Source organism: Choloepus didactylus, chromosome 5 (assembly GCF_015220235.1).
Source record: "Choloepus didactylus isolate mChoDid1 chromosome 5, mChoDid1.pri, whole genome shotgun sequence".
NCBI classification, from domain to species: domain Eukaryota; kingdom Metazoa; phylum Chordata; class Mammalia; order Pilosa; family Megalonychidae; genus Choloepus; species Choloepus didactylus.
The window spans coordinates 38209960-38237635 of record NC_051311.1 but is presented as its reverse complement, the minus strand read 5'-3'; the positions used below and the strand labels follow the sequence as shown (position 1 = coordinate 38237635).

The following is a 27676-nucleotide window of genomic DNA, read 5'->3' as shown; positions in this document are numbered from 1 at the left end:
TTTCTGCCTCCAGTCCATGCCTGACTTCCCACTCAGTACCTTCTGCTGCCCCATCAGCCTCAGGCTAGGTCCACCCACTACCCCGAGTGACCTCCCCAGGGGAAGATCAGGGATTCCCAGCATCCTCCGCTTCCCTGGTGCCTGTCCCTGACACTGCACCCTGGAGCCACCCTCAGCAGCCCTCTCTGTCCTTAGGCCACGAATGGCGGCGGCAGCGCCTTCAGCGACTACTCGTCCTCAGTCCCCTCTACCCCCAGCATCAGCCAGCGGGAGCTGCGCATCGAGACCATCGCTGCCTCGTCCACCCCCACACCCATCCGCAAGCAGTCCAAGCGGCGCTCCAACATCTTCACGGTATGTGGCCCTGCCCCTGCCGCCCCCCGCCTGCCCGGCTCTCCTTCACTGCACAGGCAGGGCTGAGCCAGGGCTCCCAGCTAGGAGAAGGGCAGGGCAGGAGCCAGGGGCAGCCCCACACCAGGGAGAGAGCTCCTTTCTGAACATACCCACAGTGTTTCTCTCTTACCCACAGATTCTGTAGGCTCCTCGCCAGTGCCCTTGTCCTCACCCAGCATCTTCCACAGACTTCCTCTGAGCCCACAGAGGGGCTTCCCATCACTGCTTCTACTCATTGCCATCACCATATCCCACAGATCCCTCCTGCCTTTCTGCTACACACATACGCTCTCCTCGATCCCTTAGAACTTCCTTACCAGCTTCAAGGGGTCTTTGAACTCATCTAGTCTAACTCCCCTGACCCTCTTTTATTCAACAGTTAATGAGCTAGCAGAGCGGGAGGTTATTTGCCCGAGGTTATACGGAGGATTCGCTGGCAGAGCTAGAAGCAGAGCCCAGGCCCAGGCCTTCTGACCCTCATCCACCTCCTTCTCTGTTACCTCATACTGCTGAAAGGAAAATGAGCACGCTTTCCACCCACCACTGGGATTGGTTTAACAAAGGCTTAGAAATATTTTCCTAGACCTTGATCTCCTGATTCCCATCCTTGTTCCTTTCCACACTGCCTCATTCCTCCCACACAGGTTTTTCCTATCTCCTTCCCCCAGACGTTACACCCAGGGCTCTGACTGTCTCCCATGTGAGGGCGCAGCCCCCTCCCATCTGAGGGCCACCTGAGCCTGCTGTGGCTCCATCCCCAGTTTCTGACATGTGTTCCCCCACCCCCAAACTCTAACCCACTAACTGGGATTTGGCTGGACAATCTGGGAGTCTTGGGTCAGACAAAGGTGGGTGAGCTGGCCGTGGGGTCCCCAGATCACCAGCCTGTCCTTCTGCCGTCACTCCATGCGCCTCTTCCCGAGCATCAGGGCTCGGGCGCTCACTGGCCCCGTGCTCAGCCAGCCAGGCCAGGCTCCCTCGGGGTTCCCAGGAACCCCGCCCAGAACCTGGGCTCCCTCGCCTTGCTCATTCATCCTCGCCTCCTGCCCCAACCAGCAGACTTCTCCCTCCCCGGACTGCCTGCCTCCGCTCATCCCGTGCCTGCCACGCGCCCTCTTCTCCCCCCCGTGCTGCCTGACCCTCGTTCTGCTGCCAGCTGCTGCTGCGTATCACCCTTGCCCAGCCTTGACCCAGCCTAAACTCGCGGCCTTCTTGTTCCCGTTCACACCCACCGAGGTACCCAGCGCCTTGGTAGCCGCCTGCTTGTACCCCCACACCTGCTGCTGCTGCTGCTGCTGCTGCTGCCGCCACCACCACTGCCGCCGCCATGGAGCCCTCGGGTGCTGTGTGCACGGTGACCGTCATCAGGGCCCTTGGCTCCCTGCTCCCTTCCATCTTGCCTCAGTCGTCTGCTCCCTTGTCATCATTCTTAACCTCTCCTCTTCCTCCCTGTCGGCTTGTTCTGTGACAACCCCAGGGCGCCGTCTACTCAACACCACCCTGTCACTACTCTCCCCGCCCCCTCCCCACGATCCAGCTCCATAGCCTCCTTGCTGCACTGCCTCGGCGCCCCCGGCCACCCTGTGCTCTCTGCTGCCTGCCTTGGCTGCGGCGACCTCCACTCTGCCACCCTGGCTAGCGCGGGCCCACGGCACGTCCGTCCTTACCCACTGGGACCTTTCGCTGTCTCCATCTTCACAGTGGCGACCTTATTTTTTCTTTCCATTGTTTTCGTGGTGACCTCAGTTGCACCATCATCCCTGAGGCGACCTCAAGACGTGTGCGTCTCTCTGAGTGCGAGTTGAGGCCGCACCCTCTCATCATTGCTCTCGGGGCAACCGCTCTTCTCCCTCCTCATCCTCCCCGGCAGAACTACACCCGCGCGAGGGAGAGCTCCTCACGGCCTGCGCTGTCACCGCTCCCGTGCCTGCTGCTCTGTGGCTGGTGCCCTCGTGACCCTCCCACTGGACGTGGTCGCTGATGCCCCCAGTCTCCCTCCATGAGTCCCTGTACTCGTTGTGTGCCCCTCTGGCCCCTGTTCCCATCCTTTGGTTGGGGGGGTGCTCCTCTGGACCCCCAGGGATCCTCCGGTAGTTGGGGGCCTCTCAGCTCCCCAGCCTAGCTGGGCAGGCTGCACCCCTCTCCACCCAGCTGTCCCTTCTGTCTGGGGACCCGGTGGCAACAGTCTCACCCACCCTCCTCCTCACTGGGCCGAAGGGGCAGAGGGCCGTGGAGCCCAGGAAAGGACCAGGGGGCAGTGCTGACGGTGTGGAGCGGCCGGGGTGGTGGTTTACTCTCCGGCACTCGGTTTCCCATCAGTTCTTCCTGCTCCCTTTGGCTCTGTTTTCTCCCATGTGGCATTGCCATCCTTTGCCCCCTCCCTGTGCCCTCGGATCGTACTAGCCCGGGGAGAGCAGGGGGGATATGGGGCCAGGGCTGCCCAGAGGCGACTGTTACCCGAGGAGATGGACTCCTGAGCCCCCACCCCCACTGCCGCCACCTCCTCCTCCTCCTCCTCTTGCATCCGCTGCTGCCTTGCCCCAGGCACCTGGGTCTCTGCCCTCACCAGTGCTGACCGACTTGTGCAGGGCTTGAGTATAACTTGCCAAAATCTTTATTCTTTCGATATTTGCAGATATGTGCCACTGTTTCCAACTTTTCATCAACAAAAAGGCCTTTCCAACTCCTTCCAAATTAGAAGACCAGGTGGTGACACACAGCACCTCTGGACATTCTCCCCCCCTGTGCGGGGCCGGAGGCGGGCCGGGCCCTGGGACTGCTCTCAGATGAGAAGCGGCCGCCGTGCTCCCCACTCCAGAGACCCACAGGAACCTTTGTAACTAACCCCACCCCCAGGGAAGGCTAGGAGCGCTGGAGCCAGTGGCTGCGGGGTTGCCCAGGGGGACCAGGCCCGGCTGGACGCCGCCGCGCCAGGCTCGCTGCACGGAGAAGAAGGGAGCTCAGCCCCACGCCCGTCGCAGGGCCAGCGTGACAGCAGCCCCCGAGGGCGGGGGAGTGCAAGCGCCTGCTCCGGCCCAGCTGCTCCTGGGGGGAGCTTTCCTGCCCCTTCCTTCCTCCTGCTCCTTCCTGCATGGACTACTGCCGCTCCTGCTCCTGCTCCTGCTCCGGACACCGCAGTCGCCACCACCGCTTGCCTTTTCCCCTCTTTCTAGCCTCCCCCTATTTCCTAGGATCTGTATACTCGGGTGGACTCTGCCCCAGGAGCTTGGCAGGGGGTGCAGGCCTCTGGCCTCTCTCTCTCCATCCACTGTGCCCCCCGGGCTGTGCCGAAGTGCTCGGCGGCGCAACGTGCCGTGTGGTGTCCGTGCCACAGATGGGCCGCCCGCCCGCTCGCCTCTGGACTTGGCGCTCCCTGGTTGTCGTGCCCTGTGCTCCCACCCATCCCTCAGCCCCAACGTCCCCCTCTCCTCGCCCCTTCTCTTACGCCCTCAGCCCCCTGGGCTGTGCGCAACTCATGCCCTCAGTATTTCATGTCCTTGCTCTTTTGTGAGGGGCGGGCCCGGCTCAGTGCCCTGTGCTGCTCTGTATGGTGCCGTGTGTAAGAATAAACCCGTTGGAATACTCGTGGTCTCGGTTCCTTCCCGTTCCCGCCGCCCAGGCCCCCGCCCACGGCGAGGCCCTGCCCAGGAGGAGGGAGGCAGAGGGGAGGGCTGGGCATTCCAGGTGGGCAGCTCTCCCCCGGCATACCCCAAGTCTCTCCTAACACACCTCTTCTTTTCTCTTCCAGTCACGGAAAGGTGCCGACTTGGACCGGGAGAAAAAGGCGGCAGAGTGCAAGGTGGACAGTATCGGGAGTGGCCGTGCCATCCCTATCAAGCAGGTCAGCACTTCCCTCCCCATAGCCTCAAGTGACGCTGAGATGGAAGTCCAGGAAGTCCCAGATCCCGGGTCTAGAGACCTCTGGAAGGCCTCTGGGTTTGAGGGAGATGGTGTCAGATCAAGCCATCCCTCCTCCCAGCTCCTTCGGCCTGAATCCTGAATAAGGGAGAGGTTCTCATCCTGGTGAAAGGGTGAGCCTGCCAGAAGGAATGGCCAGAGAGGTCCCACGTGGCCCAGGACAGCTTGAGCAGCCCCTTCCCTGGGCGGCAGCACTTTCTGGGGACACATCCTGCTGGCTGGGCCCCCCTTTTTTTCTTTCTGCCACCGGAGGGCAGCAGAGAGCTACCTGACAGCTTAAAATTGCTCTCCCCAAAGTGCTGGTTCTGGAGTTCAGGGAACTTGGAGAGGAGCTGTCCCAGGGTGAGGGCTGGGTCTGGGGCTGTCTGGCCTAAACTGTCTCTCCTCCCAGAAAAGGAAGTGAAGTCACGGAATTGGAATCTGAGGAGTGTGCACTGATGGGGACACCTACCCCAGGTTTATTGGCACAACTTTATCACCATGAGCCTCCCGTTTCTTCTGAAAGGAAACATTAGTTGAGATGCCACCTCCTCGTCTCTCCCCGCCGCCTTCCTGAGTCACCTCCTGGTCAGGCTGGGCCGCCTGAAGCTTGGATTCCCCCCACTTTCCTTTTTGGGTCCCTGAGCTGAAAAAGACACTGAGTAGTGGAGGGGCCCTTTGCTCCAAGATGGTGGGGCACTGGGTAGATGTGCCTAAAGGCAGAGGGGCTCCAGAACGGCAGGGTTGCAGCAGGTAGAAATTGGTGGTGTCTATTTGGAGCTTTATTGAAACTCCGGGGGGCTGAGGTGCCCATGAAGAGGGGCCAGCAGGGTGGGGGTGGGCAGTAGCCTGCCAGGGTAGCTTGCCGTGCCCACCAGGACACTGGGGGTGGCACAGAATTTCTTGGAATCTGGTGGTCAGAGATGCCAGGTCTACAGGAGGCATTGTTGCCAGGTTTTGCCTGCAGAGAACGAGCCCACTGTGGCCAGAGCACCAAGCCAGCGTGAGCTCGGCTGGCTGGGCCCTTCAGAGCCAGGGCTTCCAGGGCCAGTGGACCAGTGTGACCAGGATTCATGTGCAGTGAAGGTCCATCGAGAATTAAGAGCCCTGGGTCCTCTGGGTCAGGGTCCCAGAGGTCAGGGTAGGGAACAATATGTTGATTGATGTTCTGCCTTTTCCACTTCGTCCCTCCCTTGAAGTATTCATCACCTTAACGACCCGCAGAGACCACTGGCAGAGACTGCTCTAGCTGGGGCAGCCTGCTGGGAGGGACTATGCAAAGGCTGAGGGAAAGCAGTGACAGCATCTGCAAATCTATCTCCCTCCTCTTCTCCCTGGGTGAGTAGTGTGTGTGTTACAGAATAAATCCCCGTGAAAACTTGTTGATCATTTGATTGCATAAAGCCTGGGACTCAGTTACAAAAGGAAACCTCCACTGAGCACCTCCTTTGTTGGGGCAGAGTGCTACGTGTTGAGCCTGCACCTGGGCATAGGATTGTCAGCTCCCCGGTTTGGGGAAAGCATGGAGAAGAGCTAGGAGAGGAGGTGTGCTTTTTGGGTCTGCCTGTCCACACACTTAGACATTTAGTAAATAAATGTGAATGCATTCCTCAGCATCAGGCTTTGAGATGAGTGTAGCACCAAACACCCTCCCTTCTGTCTGGGGGTCGTGGTGGCAGAGGGCTGATTTATTTGTTTGCTCTCTTACCCTCCCGCCTAGAGGTGAAGGGGGTACTGTGGGATGGGTGTTTGCGATGTTGATAGACTTGGGTTCTTTCTGCTCAGGCCTGGAGGTCAGGCAGGCCACCTCAGTGTTGTCTGCCCACCCATACCCCAGGGGCCCTGGGTAGGAAGGAACCTGGAGGAAAGGCCCTCCTCCCCGCTGTCTGCGCGGTGCAGGGCTGCCGGCTGGAGGCAGGTAGCCCCTGGTGCTGCAGTGGGATCACAGAGGCAGCGTTTGGGGGCGTGCCTGCTCTTTCAGATTCCGTGGTGAGGGCCCTTCGGGGAGGGGCCGTCCACCCCTGTTCGGGTGCGTCTCCCTGCGCTCGCCCCTCCTCCCCCCCCCAGCCGTGCTCTGGGCGGTCCGCCTGGGCCGGTCTTCTGGCCCCGCCCCTCCGCACCCTCCTGTCCCGCGCTCCCCGGTTCTGTACCCGCCCCTCCCCCCGGCTCCTGCTGGGAGTGGAGATTGCATTTCACTTGCCATTTGCATTCCCAATCAATCCGGACTCCGCAATTAAGTCGGCTGGCGGAGCTGGGAGGGAGGCGGGTGGCGGGAACGGGTCCTCTGGGGGCTGTCGCCTCCGCACCGCTTCCATTCCGCCCCAGATTGCTTCCTGCTTCACCGTGCGCAGCCTGGCCGGGCCAGGGAGGGGAGCAGGAACCCCGGGAGCGCTCTCTCCCTTCTTAGAACGGAAGATGTGGGAGGGACCGAGGAGGAGGTGAGGGCTAGGCAGGTCTCCTCTAGCCCAGCTTTGTGCGGGCTCTCATTTCCCCGGTGAGTGGTGAGGTGAGGAGCCAGGCTGGGGACGCAAAGGGTGGAGGTGGGAGTGGGGGGCGGGGGGCAGGCTGAGTCCCTGACAGGGGAGCCCTGGCCCCCCACCCACACCCTCAGAACTGCTGCTTGTTACTTATCTGCTCCCTGCCCAGGGGGCCAAGGCACAGGAAGGGGAAAGGGGCCCCCTCTTAGCCAGCGCCTCAGCCTCCTGCCTCATTTCCCAGCACCGTCGGGGAGGTATCAAGGACTGCTATGTGTCTGAGTTGGAGATTCTTGGAGATGCTAAGGCCACTCTCCTTATCTGTCCTAGGAAACTGAGGGTCACAGCAGGTACATGATTTGTTTGATGTTATGGAGCTAGTTAATAACAGAAAGAGAAATGGAGGCCAGCTTTCCTTTCCCTTGGCTGAGGTCCGGAGGGCCAGGCAGGCCAGGCCAGCACCGTCAGGGACTGGAGCGTGGAGGCCAGGCCCAGGGGCTTTGAAGTGACTGGAGAACAGAGGCCAGTGCCTGATTTCCTCCCGAAGGCCTGGGAGCAGGAAGCTGGGTTCCAGCAGTCACAAACGGAGCAGGGAGATGGCGAGCAGGAGTAAGCAGGCAGCCTGGAGGTGCCTGCCAAGGCGTCTGCTCTAGCCTGACCGGTCTTCATTCCTCCCAGCTCCATGCTCCCGTGTTTCTGAGATCGGGCTGGTGAGGAGACTCCCCAGGAGTGGGCTGGCTTCTCAGAGCTCAGTCAGCATTTGCCCTCAGGGGCTACTTGGTTTTGGGGCACTTTGCTGTCAGTTAGGGGAGAGGGAACAGCTGCATTATTTGCTGAACTCTCTCTGCCACCCCTTGTCCCTGGCCTGGGCCCATGATGCCAGGCCCAGAGGCAGATCACCAAGGCCCCAGACCACTGCCCAGTCTCCTAGATGGCTCGTGACTCAGGGGCCACTCGCCTTCTGGACTGTCCCAGCCCGCCCCGTTGGCTGGGGATGGCCGTGCTACTGCCACTCTGCAGAAGCTCCTCTCACTTTGATGGGGGAGTAGGTAGCAGGGACATGTCCCCTGATGGCTGTGTCCTCCAACACTGACTGGCCTCACGTGAACAGACCTCCTGCAGTGTCCTTTGTCTTTGGGGATGGCAGAAGAAGGAGGCTAGAAGGTGGGAGAAGGGTTCTTAGGGATGTGAAGTATCTGTTGAAAAGTGGGAGGTTGGGAATAAAGCTGGTCAAACCACTGGAATTTAGTCCCCTTTCTTACCTCCACCTCAATCCCTATTGGGAGGGAGAGAAATCAGCCAGGAAATCCTAAATCACCTTTCTTTTCGTCTCATTTGTCTAGGGATGAGCCTTCTGTTAGGAAGACTGTTAGAGGGGAAAGTGGGGTTGGGTCCAGTACCTCCTCCTCACTCTGGGCTCAGGACCTTATCTGATGACAGAGGGACTGCCCTTTTTTTTTTTCACTCTAGCATCTCTCAATTCCTGTTTTCTTGGTTAACTTAGGGCAGAGCCCTCCATTCCTAAAAAGGGAAGGCATTAGAGGATCTCTATTCACTCTGTGCTCTACCTTCTCTAATTATGAGCAGATTCCATCCTTTTTTAACACCCCCTGGGATGGAATTCAGGGTGTTTCCCCTTCTGCTCTCCCAGCTACTGTAGATCCTGACTTCCCTGTTTAGTCCCCAGTTTGTACATCTGTGTCCTTCCTCTTGCCCTACAGGATTTTTTTTCCCCCTAGAAATTTCTAGAGGGCCCTGCTTCCTCTCAACCCTCCTGAGTTTTGGAGGCTGGGCCCTGGGGTGGGGATGCTGGGTCCCTGGGGTTGTTGGCCATCTGGTGTATGTTCTTGGCACTGCTTGTTCTCTTCCTGGCCCCTGTTCCCATTCTCAACCATTCTCTTGTTTTATTGTTTCAGGGAAAGGGCCAGGGAAGGGTGATGGCATCCTTCAGGGATTAGTATTAGAGGAGAAGGTTTATGCCAGGAAGGAAGCAAAGGTTCTTGCTGGGTGTCCTCTCATGACATCTTCCTAGCTGCAGTCCACCACCTGCCTTCGTTATTTCTAACAGATACCAGTCTTGCATTGCTTTTCCCCGATTCATTCAACAGATATTTACTGAGCATCTGCTATGTCCCAGGTATTGTTCTAGGTGCTGAGAATACATTGGTGAACAAAACAAAAATCCTTGCTCTCATGGAGCTTCTGTTACTCGTATACTCTTCTAACCTCCATGTTGTATCTTTTCTGCGTACACAGGTTGTGTAGTTGCTGCCATTGAAGGCTAGGTCTTCCCACTGTCTAGCTTGGGGGAGTCTGGGGCATTTTGGGGATAGTTAGGGGATTTTCCAGCTGTATTCTGGAATACCACAGGGAGTTGCACAGGTGGTGAAAGACCAGGGTCCTACTGAAATCTCTGAGTTATTTGTTCCACCCCTGTCACTTGGAGATGGCCTCTGGCTCATGTGCGGGGCCATCACTTCCGGGAGGCCATCTAAAGCACTGACTGCTGCATGAACTGTCAGAGAAAACTCTTCCCCTACCTGCTGTGGAACAGAAGTCCCTGATAACTGGCGAGGGGGCTCCCAAGCTGCTTCCTGGTGGGTGGTCAGGCTCTGTAGAACTGTCTTCCTGGTTCTCCCTAGCCCAGCTGTTGATCCTAGAAGGCATTTCTGCCTAGACAAGCGAAGTGGCCCAGAAGAAAGAGGGGACAGAAGGATGGGTGCTGCCTCCTGGCCCGCTGTGACCTTCCCCACACCTGCCACCTGTGGGGCTGGGTTCCTGGTTCCACGTCTCTGATCAGACCTCTGTTCTCAGGGGATCCTGTTGAAGCGGAGTGGCAAGTCCCTGAACAAGGAGTGGAAGAAAAAGTATGTGACACTCTGTGACAATGGACTGCTCACCTACCACCCCAGCCTGCATGTAAGTCCGGGAGAAAGAAGACCTTGAACCCAGAGGGAAGCATGGGGTGGAGGAGGAAGAGAGGGAGAAGCAAGAAAATGTGGGCATGTGGGGGAGGGCTGATTCAAGGAGTGATGGGAAACAGACCTCAGTGATTTCAGTCGTATTTTCACTTGGGGCAGAACTTCCATGTGGTGGGTTGGAAATGAAAAGACCATAGGACCTAGATCAGACCTAAATGCTTACACCTAAAGTTCTGGGTTGTAGCTGAGGCCCTTGAAGAGAAAGATCACTGAACGGATGGTCATCCCTGGTTTATGCCAGGCCTGTTGTGCAGCATTTTGTAGACAGCTGGCCCCACCCTTGCCCTCTGGAACAGTTAAGCTTTACATCCTGCATCCTAGTTATTTAAGAGCTGGACTCAGCCCACTTACACAGAATTTCTAAAGTCACGGATACCAATGTTGCCAAACAGTTGTCTTTTAGCTGGGCAGTCTTACTGGGAGAGCACTGGGCTTCTGGGCCTGGGAAGATAGAGCACTAGAAGGTGGTCAAGCCAGGGCTGTTTGGAAGGTAGTGGGGCCTCAAATAAAAGTCCTCTTGGGAGGAGGAGGGTGGGGGTGGGTTGCTTATGGGTAGAGGTGACTGGAGGGTACATGGCCTATGTCCAAGTTGGGGGGGTGGGGGTTGGTGTTGCAATGATTGTAGAGGGGCCCCTGTGGCAGCTCCCCAACCCCCTTCCTTCTTCCCCCTCCCCTCACTGCGTGGCTCCAGTACACAGCTGTCACCAGAATCCATCTCTGTCACCACCCCACTGTGGGGCTAATGAGTTCTCCTGTGAAGCCCCTCAAGCACAGCACGTGGGCCAGCCCCACCCCCCAACCCAGAGGCCCTAGGCTTGCCTCAGAGGGTCCCTAGCCTTTCTTTGAATCTGCACAAAGTGCCAGGAAGGCCCAACCCAAGAGATACTGGGGTCCACGTTTCCCAGCCATATCCCAGGCCAGAGAACACCTCCCAGGCAGACTTCTGGGAAAACATGCAAAAGGGGCCCTGGCTTGGGTAGAGCCAGCCCTGGGCAGTCTGTTTCCACTTAGGCCCAACCCCCAGTCTGGTCCTCCTGGGCTTTCTCCTTAGCTGATTTCTCTGGGTGTTGGCCCTTCCCCTTGGCTCAGGGGACAGCGTTAGTTAGAGATGATTCCCTCTTAGGACTCCCTTCACTAGTGGGCACTGGTGCCAGGGTACTGAGTGGGCCAGGCCACATCCAGGTGACTCTGCCATTTGGTCCTGTGGGCCCTCATCTCACCCTGCCGCCTCCTTCCTCACATACAGACCTCGACCCACCACTGGTTCCCCGAAGGATGGGGAGAAAGGCAGTGGGGCACACAAGAAAGAGCACTGACGACAGACCCCAAAAATGTTTTAGAAGTGAAAAAGCTTTCTTAAAAAGTCGAAAGGCCTTCTGCAGGTGCAAGGCTCTGTGGCTGTGTGACAGCCTCAGTGCCTGAGGGAGGTGACGGAGGAGCCAGTACTGGAACTAGGAGTGGAACCATGGTGTTTTCAAGCTGAAAGAGTCCCAGAGGGTGTCACACCATCCCCCTTGACCCACCGGCAGTACTACTGGGATCCAAAGGGGGCGGTGGCCTGCCAGAGAGCACCCCGGAACCTCCTAACCCCCACTGCAGTTTTTCTTTCCACCACCCCTCCACTAAGCAGGCTTAGGGTATGCTGCCTCCTTCCGCAGCAGCCTGCCTGGTGAGCTTGGAAACTAGCCTATTGGAAACAAACCACTTTCCCTTTCTTGTCGGGGAGGACCTTAGCCTCGCCTCCTTACCTGTATGCCTAGCTGCTCCTTTTTGCTTGGGGCTGTGTTCTGTCCCTCTCTGCTTGCTCCCCGGCCCCAGAGAGTGAAGGAAGCACTGCGTGGGGGAGAGGGATGGACGGTAAGGGGTGGGGGTCTTGGGACATGGAAGAAAGAGTCAGCTGTTTGTTCTGTTCTGTTTTTGGTATAGGAAAGAAAGGTATAGGTTGAAAGAATGCTGTTTTTACAACTGAATTTGGAGAGTAGAGGCTCAGTGAGGTTGGGTGGCACGTCAGGTCACACGGGTAGTGGTCAATCCAAGACTCGAACCGATGATTTGACTGTAAGCATTACGCAGATTTTTCTGCACCTACCAAGAGGACCTCCGTTTTGGGGCTGACTGAGAAAAGTCACTGCGGAGAATTAGGAGAGTTAGCATTGGGGCAAGTGTTTTCAAGGTTTATTGTCAGATAAGGAGGGACCTCCTGCCTGAGGCCAGTCTGGGCAGTTGTGGAGGTTCCCCAGGAGCCCCCCCAGGCACTGCCCTTGCTGAAATGTGGATGGTTTACACTTCAGAGGCCTGAGACAGGGTCTGGGAAGCAGGGGCTTCCTGGGCCTGTTCTTGCTTCTTGCAAGGCGAGTTACAAAGGCAGGCAGCCCTGCTGGCCCACCACCCTGCGTCCTAGCACCCGCCAGACCCCCTCTTGCCCTCCTGGCCACAGGGAGCCATGAAGAGGGTTAAGTGAACAGATCCCAGGGGAGCGGGAGTTCGTGGTCCATCGACCACCTGCCCTTCATCGGCTGTTCCTTGGCTCAGTGATCAAAATGCAGGTCTGCCTACGGTAGGCCCCAGGAACAACGGGCATCCCTGCCCTGCAGGTGCTTACCTTCCCGTTAAGAAGACATGATTCAGACGTGAAGTCAGGTGGTAAAAGTACAAGGAAGGTAAAACCGAGGGTTGCTGCATGCTGCTGCCTCAACAGGAGTATAATGTTAGTTCTAGTAACATCCCACTTCCCTCTTTTACTTTTTCATCTCATTGTTTGGTGGTGGTTGTGCTCTTATGTTGCTAGCTCGCCTGCCATAAATCTCCCTTTTGCCGTCTTCTTCAGACCTAAGCAAGCTTTTTAGTTGCCAGCAGTGGCCAGGCCTTGTCCCTACCTACCTGTGAGCGGCCTGGCTTCCTTCTCTGGCTGTCATATGTCAACAGGGAGGTTTGGAGAGACAGGCCCCTACAGGAACTCCAGAGGCTCAGCCCTGAACTCCTGGTCCCCTCCAGCACTCGGCTCCAGCGACAGCTCCTGCCCGCGGGCTGATGACTCACCTCCTGATGGGGGAGGCTGGCCGGGCTGGAGTGGCCTGGACTGGACGTGACGGGGAACAGTTGGTGGGCAAGCCTCACGCTCTGGGCCCTATTCTTGCTTGGCCCAAGAGAGCCCGCCACAGCCTCCCCCATTTTGCAGCCAGTGGAGCCATTCACACAATCACCTTCTGTTAATTCTATCTGCAACATCAATTAAATTGTTTGTAGAAACTAATTGAATGTGGCTTAATCACACATCTTAATAGCTTTCCACGCTCTGAACTCGTTGTTAATTCCAGTAATAAAACGAGATGAGAACGCTGGCTGGGTAATTAGCGAGGAGGCTGGGGAAGAAATTGCTGTTTGATGGTGGGTAATAAAGGCAGCCGTGGTGACCGCTCTCCTGAGCAGCCCGCTGCCACCGCCACTGCCGTGCTCCCCGTTCTGCTGACGGAGGGAAACGCTGTTGCTCTGCCCCTGAGGTTCCCGTCCCGGCTGTTATGCCTCCAAGCTCCTCACCACGACGACATCCTCCAGGGCCCATCTCCTCCTCTTGACTCTGGGCCCTGGGGCTGCACTGCCATGGGGACCTGGAGTCGAGAGCTGCGGGTGTGGGCCCTGCCCCAGGCGTGGGGAGCCAGCCTGGCCCTGGTTCCCTCGGGGATGCTGAGGTCGGGTTCTGGGTGCACCCTGCCAGGCAGTCCTTCCCCGTTAAGTTCCTTTCCGGCCCCTTGGCCCTGAATGGAGTCCCTCAGGGCAGCTTTTGTTCTTGGCCTGGGGTCAGCTGGTCCCGCCACACCCCGGCCCTGGGCATTCCAGGGCTGTAACGGGGCCTGGAAAACTGTTGCAGCTGCTCTGACCTCCTTGTGAACTAGAGCAGACCCAAGCCCCTGCCCCCAGGAGCGGGAGCTGCAGCTGTGCCTTCGGCCTGGCCAGCTGTTGACAGTTGTCTGGAGGCAGCCAATCCAAGACGTGATCATGTGAAGGGACCCGGGATGGGTACAGGCCGCAGCCCAGAATGGGGGGGGAAGCTGTGGAGCTGAGTGAGGGTGGTAGGCCGCGTCCATGGGATATATGGGCATGAAGGTGGGGGACGGGGGAAAGACACTGAAGTCAGGAACTGGACAGTGAGCTGAAAGCAAGACGAGAGGGCCAGTCGTAGCTGGGTGGGACGGCTAAGAGTTTGCTGGAAAAGGAACTGATAGAGGAGGCATGTGGAGGAAAGAGAAGGGGCTCCAGGGCTTGTGGCCATCACGGCTACCTCGGTGAGGCCCTGAGCGGAGGACAGAGCTCTGTGAGTTTTAAGCCGATCTGGGGGGGTGCTGACCCCTATCATGGATAGGCAAGAGAGGTTATCAAGAGTCCTCCTCCATCGGGCAGAAGTGCTCTAGTTAATTTCTCAGTTACATAGTTCTGTGGTTCTATGTAATAACCTCAGAGCTGTGTATGGCCCAAGCAGCAGGGCGTGCTTGGGGCGAGGCACCTGGCACTGTCCCTCACAGAGGATTAGGCAGTGGAAGGAGGGCACAGAGGCTCAGCTCAAAGCTTCTGGGAGCAGCGTTGTGGGGAAAGGAGCCCTTCCTTAAGCATGCCCTTCCAGAACTTCTGCCTCTTCTCTGGTTGGTTAGGCCCCTCCAACACCCTTCTGAAGGGTTGCCTGCCTGAGGAGGTGTTACAGCAGCTTTGAGAATAAAAGGGCGACTACAAGCTCGGCCCAAAATAGAAAGGGAAAGACCTCGTTAGAGCCTGGCTCCAGCAATGAGGCCAGTGCACTGGAATCAGCAGCACCCCCTGCCTCCTACCCTCCTCCTGCCTTCCCCCATGACACACAGCTGTCGGTAAGGCTAGCCTGGGGACAGAAGGCAGCAGGGAGCTAGTATCTTGCGTGGTCTCCATTGCCTTGTTCTGTCTTTCCTCTTCCTGCCTGGTGTGGAAACTCTTCACATTCTTTAGGTTCCTGGGGACCAGGGAGCTCCCTTGTCTACCTGATGACCCTTCTTGTTATTCCCAGAGTATGGGCCAGCCCTTTACCACCTGATGAGAGCCTCTGCCCTCTTGGTGCCCCCCAAAAGGCAGCCACACCCCTTCTGCTCTTCTAAGTAGGGGACACTGTCTTCTTTTTCTTGAAGCTGAAAGGGTGAGAAAATAGAAGAGCTGGGCAAAAAGAAGTATGATGCCTCAAAGCGTGTGTACAAAGGGTTAGGGCCTGGTGTAAGGAGATTAAAAACTGCGTCTAAAATGGCACCTCTTATTGAAACTGTCTGGATGCAAAAAATCCCTAGAGAAACTACTCATGAAGGGAAAGTGAAAAACTGATTTTATGTCCAATCTGTAATTCAGTTAAAAGTTAAATTGGGCTACACCCATCCTGAGTCGACTCTCAGACAGTTGTGTAGACCCTTGGAAAGGAATTTTTGCCACATGAAAAAATGTTAGCTAGGAACTACTGAGGAGCTCAGAGGTGAAAGAGATATTGAAAAACAGGAGTCAGATGTCTAGAAAACAACTTTGAAACCAGTAAGGCAAGTTGGGAATTCAGGCCAGGCTCTGGGTTTAAAACAGGAAGCAAAAGGGACAGAGGGCCGGACTCTGCTCTGAACCATCCCACCCCCCTCTTCTTCCCATCGGTGCCCCCACAGCAGAAGTTTAAGTGATGGGGAGGAGTGACTGGAGGGCTCAGGGGACAAAGTGAGTGTCGCTATCTGGGTCACTTTCCACACTTCATTTCTGGTGGCCCCTCTGGTGTGCAGACTTCGAGGGCAGATTAAGTTCCAGGCCTCTGAAGTCTGGGTTAAGAGCATAGACCTTGGAAACTGAAAAATCTGGGTTTGAGTCTGGCTCTCCTACTTTATACTTTCATGTGATCTTTGGCAGATCAGCCTTTCTAAGCCTCAGTTTCTTCATCTGTAAAATAGACATGATAATACTTAGGGTTCTGAAAATTACATGACATGATAACTGCAGGTAATAGCACGATAAATGCCTGCCACACCAATGGGTGGCTGTTACCCTTATTGTTGTTACTGCCAGGAGGAGGCCCACTGGGTTCCAGGATGCCACAGACCTACCTCTCTAGCCCTAACCCAGGAAACAGAATCAAAGGCATCCCTTTAAACCGTTCAATGAACATTTATTGTCAGGCACTGTTCTAAGTGCTGGGAGCTATTCTAGGCTTTAGAGGAATCTCGATGCCCTACATGGTGGTGGCGGGGAATTCTGACCCCGGGTGAGGGGCCGGGTAGCGTCCTGAGCCCAGGCACCCCCTGCCCAGAGCTGCACCAGCGTCTGTCCCGTAGGTTCATCATTAGCTCCTCTCCTCAGCCATGTGGGTTCTCTCCCCCTGAACTTCATCTCATTCCAATACTTGACCTCCTTTATGTTGCCTCCTGAGCTGAGGAGCTAAGGACTCTGAGCCGTAGATCTTGCCTCCAGATCCTTTTATCTCACCTGACCGTGCCTCTCTTCTGGCTGAGCCCCCAGCAGTTGCCTTTGGTCACAATGTAGAACTAGGTGTGGTCCAGTCTGGAGGTACTCTGTGGGCTTCAGAGGCCTGCTTTGTAAAATCCGAGCTTTCCCTCCCCTTCCTCCCTCCCCAGGTGGCATAGAGGGGAGACTCACAGCAGGTGAGCGAGTTAATGCCAGAGACAGGACTGCAGAGAGTGACGTGTCCTAATGAACATGCATCTGTCTTATCCCCTGGCCCTCAGGATTATATGCAGAACATCCACGGCAAGGAGATTGACCTGCTGCGGACGACAGTGAAGGTGCCAGGGAAGCGGCTGCCCCGAGCCACGCCTGCCACAGCCCCGGGCACCAGCCCCCGTGCCAATGGGCTGGCCTTGGAGCGGAACAGCACACAGCTGGGCGGGGGCACAGGTGAGGTGGCTGCTGAGGGGGGCGGCACGTGGAGAACACTGCCTCCTTTGCCTCTGGGAGACTGGGGAGTGGCTGTGGCGGGCCCTGGGAAGCTTTGCTTCTCAGCCTGGATGCTCAGGGCTCCAGTAAAGCTCACTGCCCAGGGTCATGCTTCGGGATCTCCTTGGCCAAATCGACTGGCCTAGTACAACCCTAATGGAGGTAGCAGCAAATGTATTGCTCAGAAGTTGATTTGGATTCTAGAGTGGGGCTAGATAGCCTCATGTCTGGGAAGTTGTAAACAGCAGGCCTTAGACCATCTCTTCTCCTCTGCATCTGGAGCAAGAAGCAAAGCACAGAGGCGGGTGGTCTGTGGGCGCAGGGTCTCTGGCACGTATTCCCAGCCCCACAGCCCAGCCCGTGCCAAGGGGACCAGGAACGTGGGGTTTCTCCTGGCTGGGAAGCAGAGAGACCTGCTTAGCCAAGCTTGCCGGGTGAGGCAGGGAACAGGGTAGAGGGAGCAGAGCTAGGGGGTAAAAGATAACCAGGGAAACATCCTTGGGTCTGCAGTGAGAGGTGGGGGTCTTGGCTCAGAGAAGCTAGAGGTCAAGGAAACCACTATATGTCCATTAGTCTCTTAGACAAAGAGACTAAGATAGAGGCAGCACAGCCCCTCTTTTACTGTTTTCTTTCCTTCTCATAAAGGATTCAGGTGAAAGATACTCCCTTTCTAGCTCTGCCTCTGTCTTCCTGTAGGCATCTCTTGCTCCTGATCCCTGTGGATTTTCCCGGGGCTGCCCTGCCCACACTCAGTTCCTGCACCCTGAGGTCTGCCTTGGCTCTTGAACTCTTTCTTTCAAGACTTCAGTATCCCTGAAGTTGTCCTAGACATTTGGATCTCATTTTCCTTGGGCAGACACTGCCGTGCTCTCCCAGGCACTGTGTCTGTGGCCCTTGGTTATCATCTGGGATGTGCTGCCTTCCCTGGAGATGTGTGTGTGGGTGTGTGTGAGTGTGAGCTTGCTTGTCACAATGGTAGGAGGGCACTACTGATGTTCAGTGGATGGGAGCGGGGGATACTGAGTTTTCTGGAATGGATGGGACAGACCCTGAACAATGAAGAACAGTCTACTCAAAAGGCAGATAGTGCTCCCATTGAGAAACTCGGAGTTAAAGGAAAGTAGGCCATACGACAGCTTCCCCAAAGTGGTCCTTGTTGGAGATGAGGGCTGTGAACCCCCAGGTACCCCTCCCCTGTGTATATGTAGATATTGGGCTTTATGCTATAATCTCACCACCTCCAGTCTGGAGATACCAGGAGAGGGGTGGGGGAGGGAACTAACATGCATTCCTCAATGGAGATGTGTTAGCTGCTGTGGATGTACTGTTTACAACTAGTCTGTGAAGTAGAGGTTATGATCCCCACTTTATTGATGGGGAAACAAAGACTCAGAGAGGTTAAATAACTTGACTAAAATCACACGGTGAGTAGCAGAGCTAGAGTCAGCTTGAGTCTCTCTAACTTGAAAAGCTGTGTTCTTTCCTTGGAACCTCCCTGAGCTCAGAAAGAGGAAGCCCTTGAGTTGGGCAGAGGGAGAGCTCTAGTGGACCAGGGCGCAGCAAAAGACAGTGTACCAGTCAACGAGGTGGCTGAGAGCCTCCCATCTGGGGTGTGCCAGGGAGGGTTTTGGCAGGAATGGCAAACGTGGGGTGCCCAGGAAGCTGGGCCAGCACCTGCTGGGCATTCTCCAGCACGGGTTGGGGCATGGGGCTGGAGGGGAGCCCGCTCCCTAAGGCCTCTCCTGGAGCTGCTCTGGCTCGGGGCTCTCATGTCATACTAAAGATGACGCAAAGTAAGGGGAATCTTTCCTGGAAGGCAAGTCTCAAGAGTAAGCTGGGCCCTTTCTTTGAAGGGGGAGGGAAATGGTCCTGCCCATTCTTAGGGTCTGATATCCTTCACCTGAGGATCAGAAGGGCAAAGCGCGGCACGTGGAGAAGGGAGGCCCAGCACATTCTTTCATGTCCACACCATCACCAGCACCCACGAAGCCAAACTGATATCCTCAGGAACACAGAAGGGCTTCTGCCCAAACCCACCATTCCCCACTGCACACTGACACCAACCCTCCTGCACACTCACACATGTCTCTCACTCACCGGGTGATGTTAACATCTCATTATCTTTGTTACTGTAATTACATTATCCGCTGCTTTATGCAGAATTATCCTCCGAGGACTAATTGATGGCTCCATGTTTAATTCATTAATCATTAGCATCAAATTCGACAATTACAGTGCACACTGATTGTGGGATTGCAGGCGTAATGAGGGGAGAATTAACAAAGAAAAGGGAAAGCACTTTCCCTCCCTCAGGGTTTTGGGTTGAGGGGCTTGGGGAGGAAGTTGGGGCCTGAGATGTCTTTGGATGGGGCTAGGGATGAGGGGGGAATAAGATTTGAAATCTGGGAGGGGTTGAAAAGAAGAGGAGGTGGGGAGAGAAGCAAAGCAAGTAAGAAATTACAAAGTGAGTCGGGCTCCCCTGGAAGGTTTACCCGGGGGCGGGAGGAGAGACTGCAGGGGAAAGGCGAGGTTAGGAGGGCTTCTAGGCCAGTGCAGTGGGAGGTGGGGCAGGATTATGAAGAGATAATTATGAAGATAACATCAGTTATCTTAAGGGGCTTGGACAGGGGCTTGGATTGGCCTGTAGCCTCTCAGTGCCACGTGTATTTTAATAAGCACTTACTACGTATCTAGTCTTATTTTGGGTGCTATGGCAAATACAAGAGAAACATAAAACTTGCCCTCTGCCTTTGAGCATCATACTGTGACCAAAACATTTTGGTGTTTTTGGCCTGTTCCTTTTTACCTTCCAGCTGCTTCAGCTCAAAGCTTTCTATCCTGAGGCTTCCAGAAACTCAATCCCATATGCTTGCAGGACTGGTTTGAAGCCTCATGTTTGCCTGTTCCCCAGCTTGGCATCTGCTGCTTTCTCCAGCTTTGTCCAGCTCCAGCCCCTGGCTGCTTTTCAGCTCAAAGTTGTAAACATCTAGATGATGTCCCCACCACCACCAAACACCTCCCTCCCCACCCAGGCCCATTTCCTTCAGGTCTGAGTCACCACCCTGAATCTAAAGAAGGGGAGGGGAGCTTAGGTTCTTGGGGTTCCAGCTCAGGTCCTTTAAGTTTTTCAGGCCTCTCGGGCCTGTGGCTGTTTCCAGGATCCCTCCAGAGGTGAACCACTGCCTGGGAAGTGAGGCCAGGGAGAATCCGGAAGAAGCGAACAGTCCTTCCTCCACTGGCAGCCCTGCCCTGCCCCAAGCTTGGCTCTCCCGGAGCCTTTGGTTCCCCCTTGGCTCTGCCATTCTTCCCTGATAGGAAACGAAAGATTAATTTTCTCCAACCCAACAGGATAATTACTAATACTAATTAGACATAATTACTTGAATTTGATACACTTATTTCTCGTTAGGATGGCAGCAAAGCTGAGGCAAAGTAAATGGCATATGTGGACTGGAATGTAGGGTGCAGGGTCCTGAGCCAGAAGGGAAGGGGACTGGGATGTTGGGGGTTCCGGGCCTGCAGCCACTCAGCCTTGACCAGAGGAGCCCTGTGATGATTTCAGAACCCCCTCCCACCTCCTTCCCAGACCCAGGAACTTCACTTATGAGAAGTAGGCTAGAGGCTAGAGGACCTTTACCATGACCTGCTCCCCAGCCCTCTTTTGGGCTTCCAGGATCACAGTGAAGGACAGAGGCTTTGGACCTTGATGTTCATGGAGAAGGTGACAGGAAGGTCTCGAGGACAGGGTGCTTCCTAAGAATTGGTCCTATGGCTCTCACATAAACCTGGCACCTTGCATTTTTGCTCAGTATCCTACTGGAATTTCTCAAACTTGTTCCTGAGTGGCCCTGAGCTTTCCCTGAGGTGTTTACTAGTGGGGACCCTGTTGCATCCTTGCGTCGGCACCTCCACCGCCTCCCAGCTTCTACCCTTCAGTCTGACCCTTCGCCCCACCCCCAGGTGCCCCCCATTCGGCCAGCAGCACGTCCCTGCACTCTGACCGCTCCCTCAGCAGCTCGGCCTTGGCTGGCCCGCGCCCCGAGGGGCTGCACCAGCGCTCCTGCTCCGTTTCCAGCGCCGACCAGTGGAGTGAGGCCGCCGCCCTGCCCCCAGGCATTCAGCACCCTGGTGAGTGGCTCGGCTCCGGCCCGTGAGAAGAGGGGAGCTCCAGCCGTCTGCGGGGGCCGGGAGGGCTGCGGCGTCGGGCTCCGGTGTCTTCTTGGAAGCGGAGCAGGGGCTCTGTCCTGGCTTCACCCGGCCCCTCGCGGCCTTCTGCCCATTGACCCCCACTCCGCTTTTCCCAGGACCCCCTCGCCCCACCTCGGCGGCCGGCGCTGGCGGGCCTTCCCCTGGCAGCCTCTCCCTCCGCCGTGGGCCGGGGCGGCGCTGGGAGCGGCTCCTCTCTCCCCATCAGCCCCCCGCGCCGCTAGCTCATCAGCCTCTCGGCGGGGTGCGGGGAGGCGCGCTGGGGCGGGAGGTTCGGCGGCTGCGGGAGCTTAAGCTGTGAGCGCGACATTCGGGAGGCGGCACCCCAGCGGAGATGGGGGATCCCCTCGGACCAGAATTGTCCTGCAGGATAGTTTTCCCGCCCGCTCTGCTTCCCTCTGCGAGCCTGGGGCCCCGCCCCGGTGCCGCCCCTTCCTGTGTCAGTGGAAAACTCCACCTTCTCTCTCCCCTTCACCACCTCCTCTGCTTATTTTCCTTGGCTATTCATTTTCTTGCTCTCAGTTGCCCCGTTTCCATTTTTGCATCTTGCTCACGTCTCACCTCTTCCTTCCCCTTATTTCTCCTCCCTACCTCCTCAGCCAGTCTTTCTCCCTCTTGCCTGTTTCTTCCTCCCTTCATCCCTACTCACTCGCATCCATGTCCTAATCCTTTGGCCACAGATCCTGTTAGCAGTTCTGAAGGCCATAAAGGAAATGGGCACAACTCTCCTTTCCTGTCTACACCCCTTCTCACAAGTGCAGGTGCAAAGAGAGGGAGAAAAGCCACAGGGTGTCCCCCTGGCCCCTGGGTAAGCTGTGAAACAGGGTGCAGCATCCCCGGGGAGACTTGCTCTTCCCCCTCTCTGGCTGTGCAGTAGCTCCGGGCCTGGCTGAGGGGCATTTGTTAACCATTCTCCCTGATCTGCCTTCCAAAGACCCTTCTCAGGACCCCATCCCACAGGAAGCACTAACCCCCAAACTGTGAGCTCTGAAATGCCAAGTAAGGGACTGGGAGGCTCCCAGCACATGGAATCTCTTTGCCCCATTTCGTGATTCCAAGTCCACATCCATTCCTCCAGGAGGAGGCGAGAGGGCCCTTCCCTTGGGTTACTGCTTCCAATGGCCTGTTGCTGGCACTGCTGAGGTCCCTCTGTTGAGTCTAAAAGGAGGAAGGCAGGGAGGGAGGGAGCGTGTCTGCTTCTAATGAAGTTTGACATTTAGTGGTGAGCGCCGGGTGGGGTGTGGGAGACGGGAGCTTGATTAGCGCGCTCTAATTGACAGTAATTAGGCAGCTCCCTGATTGTTTCTAATTCTGCTATTAATTGTGAGGAGCGGGGAGTGTGATTGAGGATAAATTTGGTGCGGAGCTGCTGGGGCTTCAGCTCCCTGTGAGTTCCCTGGGCTGCCTTCCACCCCTCCAGGCTGTGGAAGCCAATGTCTCCTTCCTTTGCCTTTACCCTGCTCTGCCCACTCTCTCCACCTAAGTTTCCTACACTCTCCTCTGCATATTTTCTTCCTCCAAAGCTAGGTAAGCTTTGGGATTGGGAAGCCTCTAGGAAGATGCCCTCACCTTGGAGAAGGTGTAAGTCTGGCTTTTCCAGTTCTGGCCCTGCTAAAATCCAGAGTGGAAATCCCAACGGCCAGCGGGGGCGGACTTGTCCTCTACTCCCTCCGCTCTCATCCTACCCCTCTTATCTCTTCCCCCTTCTTCTACCTTTTCCCACATTCTCCAACCCTTCCCCTCACCAGCCAGTGGCCCAGCTGAGGTACTCAGTTCCAGCCCCAAGCTGGAGCCTCCCCCATCTCCCCACTCCAACCGGAAGAAGCACCGGCGGAAAAAGAGCACCGGGACCCCCCGACCAGATGGCCCCACCAGTGCTGCTGAAGGTTAGGGGATCCAGAGGGAATTTGGGGACACAGAAGGTGGGCAGTGGGATTTGGGGATAGTAACCTAAGAGTTACATTTTTTTCTTTTCTTTAGTATTGGATTTATTAAGCACTTTCTAATAATAATTTCCAACACAAGTAGTTCTACAACTTCTTTTGGCAGTCTAGATTCGTTATCTTAGTCAGGAAAGTTCTTTCTTTTGCCTAACTTAAATCCTTCCTATTAAAATGTATGCTTATTTATTTCATTCCTATAGAAGGTGTAAAAGATAACATTACTTTTCCAATAGCTCTGCCAAGACTTGAGGGGCCAGATCTGTTTTACGAGTCTCTTGTGTTACCCTTGAATTTAATGAGTGCTCGGTACATAATAGGACCTTAATCTGAGTCTCTCCGTAGTCTTATTTAGGCTAAGGAATTCCAATTCCTTAAACATTTTCCCATAGGGCCTTTTTCATAATCTTTTATTGATTATGGTGGTGCTTCTTTGATTTTTCCAAAATGTCTTTGAAGTGTCCCTCTTTTCAATGATTGGAGTCTCTTTGCTCCCAAATAAGTTTAACTTTTATTGACTCATAATTTCTCTTTTTATACTCTGTCAGGGTTAAGGCCATGGGTCAGAGCCACCTTTCTAGCCAACCTTTTGAGATACTTAGCAGGGCGTGGTTTGGGGTGTCCACTATGTACCAGGGAACTGAGTCCCCACAAATGATCGAGATTATGTCGGCTCAATGACTGTGATTGAAAGCAAGGTGATTCTTGGGGAAAGAAAAGGTCCCAATTTTATTTATCTAGGAAGGCAGTTCTGTTACGAGTCCCTTGAGACCAAGAGCCCAGCAGAGAATTCCAGGGTATGTCAGAGTATTAACTGGCATGAGAGGCCACCCAAGGGGAGAGCAGCAGTGAGGATTTACAAGCCAGGGAGGCTGGCCTTTGCAGACCTTTGCCTCTGACTCACACTTGGGCCTCCACAGGTACCCTTTGCTGTGTCTCCAACCCCCCACGACACATGCCCACTGCTTGTTAGGAATTGTGCACCCATGGGACAGTGACCATTGGGAATGAGATTGATGTGGCTGTTTTCTGGAGACCTCAGGGGGCAGAGCTTGGAATAGCTTCACCAGATTGCTTGGGGTCACAGTCCCCAAGCAATGTTTGTCACTACAGATGTTCTTAGGTCCCCATTTGTTCACATATTCCAATGCATGGAGAAACCTAAACCTCTCCTCTTCTCCCCGACTCCACTTGCCCTTCCTGCCTGACTATGCCAGGGTAGTGGGGGAGGGGGCTCAGCTCCCAGGAGCCCCACGCTGACGCCGTCAGGAATATTGGGTTTAATGAGCTGCAAAATGAGGCGGCTGCAGCTGACATGTACGGATGGTGCCCATACCCGCCTCCCCCCACTCTCTCCCAGCATTTGCCTCCTAGCACCCCATTGCATCCTTCTCCAGATACTCAGCTCTTCTTTTTCCAGGAAGCACCCCTCTCTTTTTCCCAGACCCTTTCCTAGCTGTACCAGAAATGCCAAAACCTTGAATGCCCCATCTTTTTTCACCCTAGGTTCCACAGGTGGTTAAGAATGGAGGTTAGAGGTCTCCACATTAGTCTTGGAAGTTTACTCCCCACCCCCACCCCCACCCGGCAAGTTACCTTGCAGTGTTTGGCTCTTTGGGCTGGTGTAGGAAAAAGATTAGAAGGATGCAGGAGTTTCGGTGGAGCAGGATAGTGAATGGAGTTCATAGCTCTGACTTTTTAGTTTACTTCTGTGGCCCTGGGTGTGTGTGCTGACTGGGAAGCCCCTGGTTGGAGTAAATGTCATGTCTTCCCATCTGTATGTGACGGCCCTCTTCCCCCCTTCTCCCCAAACCATCCTCACAGATGCAGAGGAATCATTTGAATTTGTGGTGGTGTCCCTCACTGGGCAAACGTGGCACTTCGAGGCCTCCACGGCAGAGGAGCGGGAGCTGTGGGTCCAGAGCGTACAGGCCCAGATCCTCGCCAGTCTGCAGGGCTGCCGCAGTGCCAAGGACAAGGTTGGAAGGGATGGCCGGGCCTGCACTTCAGCATAGAGAGGGCAGGGACCTGAAAAGGTGCTGGTGGTGCCTGACCCAGCCATCCCGTTTCCCCATCATGTTGCAGACTCGACTAGGAAATCAGAACGCAGCTCTAGCTGTGCAAGCTGTCCGCACCGTGCGGGGCAACAGTTTCTGTATTGACTGTGATGCACCCAGTGAGTACCGAGGCTAAGTGGGGGACTGGGGAGGAGAGGGACAGCAGGAAGGACACTTAGGAAAAAAAACCAAGGCTTCAAGTAGGTGAAGAAGAGGGAAGAGGTGCTTGCCTGGTTTCAGTTGTTGGGTTTCTCACCTGGCTTCTTAATTTTTCCTCTTCTCACCTAGATCCAGACTGGGCCAGCCTGAACTTGGGTGCCCTGATGTGCATTGAGTGCTCAGGAATCCACCGGCACCTGGGGACTCACCTGTCCCGAGTACGTTCCCTTGACCTCGATGACTGGCCGCCTGAGCTGTTGGCTGTCATGACCGCAGTGGGCAATGCCTTAGCCAACAGTGTCTGGGAGGGGGCCCTGGACGGCTATGCAAAGCCAGGGCCTGAAGCTTGCAGGTGAGCGGGGTGGGGCCCTGCGGTGGCTACAGAGTGGGTAGACATCCCGGGGCCCTCCCAGTGTGGCTGTTACAGTGGTACAAGGGTTAAAACCAGCCGGTGCTTTCCTTGGCAGGTGGCCCCCTGAGGGCCCCTCCCCCTCCCGTGCCTGTCACTCAGGCGCCTCACAACAACGGGCCCTTTCTGAGCCGTTATCAGCAGGTCAGGGGGCCAGCAGGCAGCGCATGCGCAGGGCCCTATCGCCATGCTGGGCAGGCGCCCCAGCCTGAGCACCGAGATGGGGAGAATGGGTGGTAGATAGGGTAGTACGTGTCCCTCCAGGGCTGCCCCCACCCCCTTTGTTCCAGCACTGCCAATCGGAGAGGGTTCAGATGGCCAGATAAGCTGCCACCCGGGCCCCTGCCTAGAATCTTCTTGCCCTCTCAACCCCCCACATCCCTGCTGTTCCCAAGGGGCCTCCTTTCAGCCTTCTTTCCTTTCAGCTTCTTCCACACCCTTTAGATTACCCACTGCCCCTCTGTGATGCCTTAGGTTTGTCTCTTCTGTTCTCTCTGCTCTGTCTTACTACTTTCTCTCACAAGTACTTTCTTATGTCCCCTTTGTGGTGCTTGTTTCACTTCCTGATTTCCCTCCCTGAGCCCCACCCATTGGTTCTGTGTCCTTCCTTGATTTGTTCCTTGGTGGATCTGTGGTTGCAGAGAGGAGAAGGAGCGTTGGATACGGGCCAAATATGAGCAGAAACTGTTCCTGGCACCCCTGCCAAGCTCAGATGTGCCCCTGGGGCAGCAGCTGCTTCGGGCAGTGGTGGAAGATGACCTGCGACTGCTGGTGGTGCTGCTGGCCCACGGCTCCAAGGAGGAAGTGAACGAGACCTATGGGGATGGAGACGGGCGGACAGCGCTGCACCTCTCCAGTGCCATGGCCAACGTTGTCTTCACGCAGCTGCTCATCTGGGTGAGTGTTGTGGTTCTCCGTCCATGCCTCTGTGGGCTCTCTCACCCAGCCCCACCCTCTCCAGGCTCCTTGACCTACCCTTATCTCACCCTTCTTGCCATAGCCCTTTCAAAGCTCCCTCTCCTTTTTCTCCTCCCATTTTATGCCAGTCATGAAAATGTGCTTCCTTCTGCAGTATGGGGTAGACGTGCGGAGCCGGGATGCCCGGGGCCTGACCCCACTGGCCTATGCTCGTCGGGCTGGCAGCCAGGAGTGCGCCGACATCTTGATCCAGCACGGCTGCCCCGGGGAGGGCTGCGGCCTAGCACCCACCCCCAACAGAGAGCCTGCCAAGGGCACCAACACCTCTGCTGAGCTGCACCGGAGTCCTAGCCTCCTATAAGTCCCAGGAAGAAGGCTGAGGGCTGGAACGACCACATGGCCTGGGAGCCCTCCTCTCTGCAGGCACTGGGGGCAACCAAGCTGCAGAGACTGAAAATTAGACATGCAGAAAGGAAGAAGAGGAAACTGGGGAAGAGAGTTAAAGAGGAGGAGAAGAGATAAATGGGAAAGAGCAAAGGGATCAGAAGAGAGGTTTGGGACTTATGCTGCAGCAGAGAGAGGGAGTGGAGGTATTTAGCCCTCTGCCCTATAGGTGCCATGGAAAAGGGACAGGACCCTTTGGAGGTACCTGTGAGGAGAGGGGAGCAGGACCTCTCCCCTCCTCCAGATTACTACCTTTTCATGCCAGCCCCCCTGCAAGCCTTCATCCTAAAATGGAAAATGGATGGGGCTCAGGTTTGGGGGTACTGGATGACAGAGACTGGGAGGTGATTGGGGAGTCCCTTGTAAAAATTGTACATTGGAATATTTATGTTTGTGTACAGATTCTGTGTGCGTTTATGATGAGCCAATAAATCAGACTGTGTGGCCTGGTTTTTCCCTTTTTATCTCTCTGCCCTTCCAAAAGTGCCCCACATTTTCCCTTTAACTGTGGTCTGGGATTTTTTCTCTCTCAGCCTTTGTTCCTTTCTCTGCCTTAGTCCCATGTTGTCTTTTCCCTCGGCATTTATTTGCTTTTATCTCTCTGAGCCTTCACTTGCCAGAGGTGTACTTGAGTGTTGTTGGGAGCAGTGACAGTGAACCCTAAGAAGAGAAGATGCAGAACTCTTTGCTTCCTACTGTGTGCTGTCTTCCCCGCTTCACTCCTACCACCTTCAGAAATCTTTTCCAGCTGGGCTTTTTATTTTCATCAATGATCTATCAAGTAAGCGCTTGTCACTACCCTGTCCTGGCCAAAGGCCACCAAAAGAGAGGACACAGGCATTGCTCCTCCTTCCTAAGTCTGAGG

At 55.7% G+C, this 27676-nt stretch overlaps 1 protein-coding gene across 6 annotated transcripts in view; it reads left to right on the top strand.

Moving 5' to 3' along the window:
- The window catches only part of AGAP3 (ArfGAP with GTPase domain, ankyrin repeat and PH domain 3), an 84490-nt gene extending 57233 nt beyond the window's left edge, over positions 1-27257 (top strand). For 2 of the 6 annotated variants that reach the window (XM_037835806.1, XM_037835804.1), the window contains exons 8-18: positions 196-354; positions 4142-4234; positions 9579-9683; positions 16471-16639; positions 20639-20806; positions 22633-22770; positions 24649-24803; positions 24910-25000; positions 25170-25392; positions 26091-26346; positions 26522-27257. In XM_037835806.1, the coding sequence (XP_037691734.1) occupies positions 196-354; positions 4142-4234; positions 9579-9683; positions 16471-16639; positions 20639-20806; positions 22633-22770; positions 24649-24803; positions 24910-25000; positions 25170-25392; positions 26091-26346; positions 26522-26728 (1764 nt within the window). In that variant the 3' untranslated portion in view covers positions 26729-27257. Of the gene's footprint in view, positions 1-195; positions 355-3028; positions 3978-4141; positions 4235-9578; positions 9684-16470; positions 16640-20638; positions 20807-22632; positions 22771-24648; positions 24804-24909; positions 25001-25169; positions 25393-26090; positions 26347-26521 lie in introns of those variants that run through there. The other 4 variants (XM_037835807.1, XM_037835805.1, XM_037835809.1 and 1 more) reach the window with 2 other exon arrangements.
- The last annotated feature ends 419 nt before the right edge of the window (positions 27258-27676 follow it).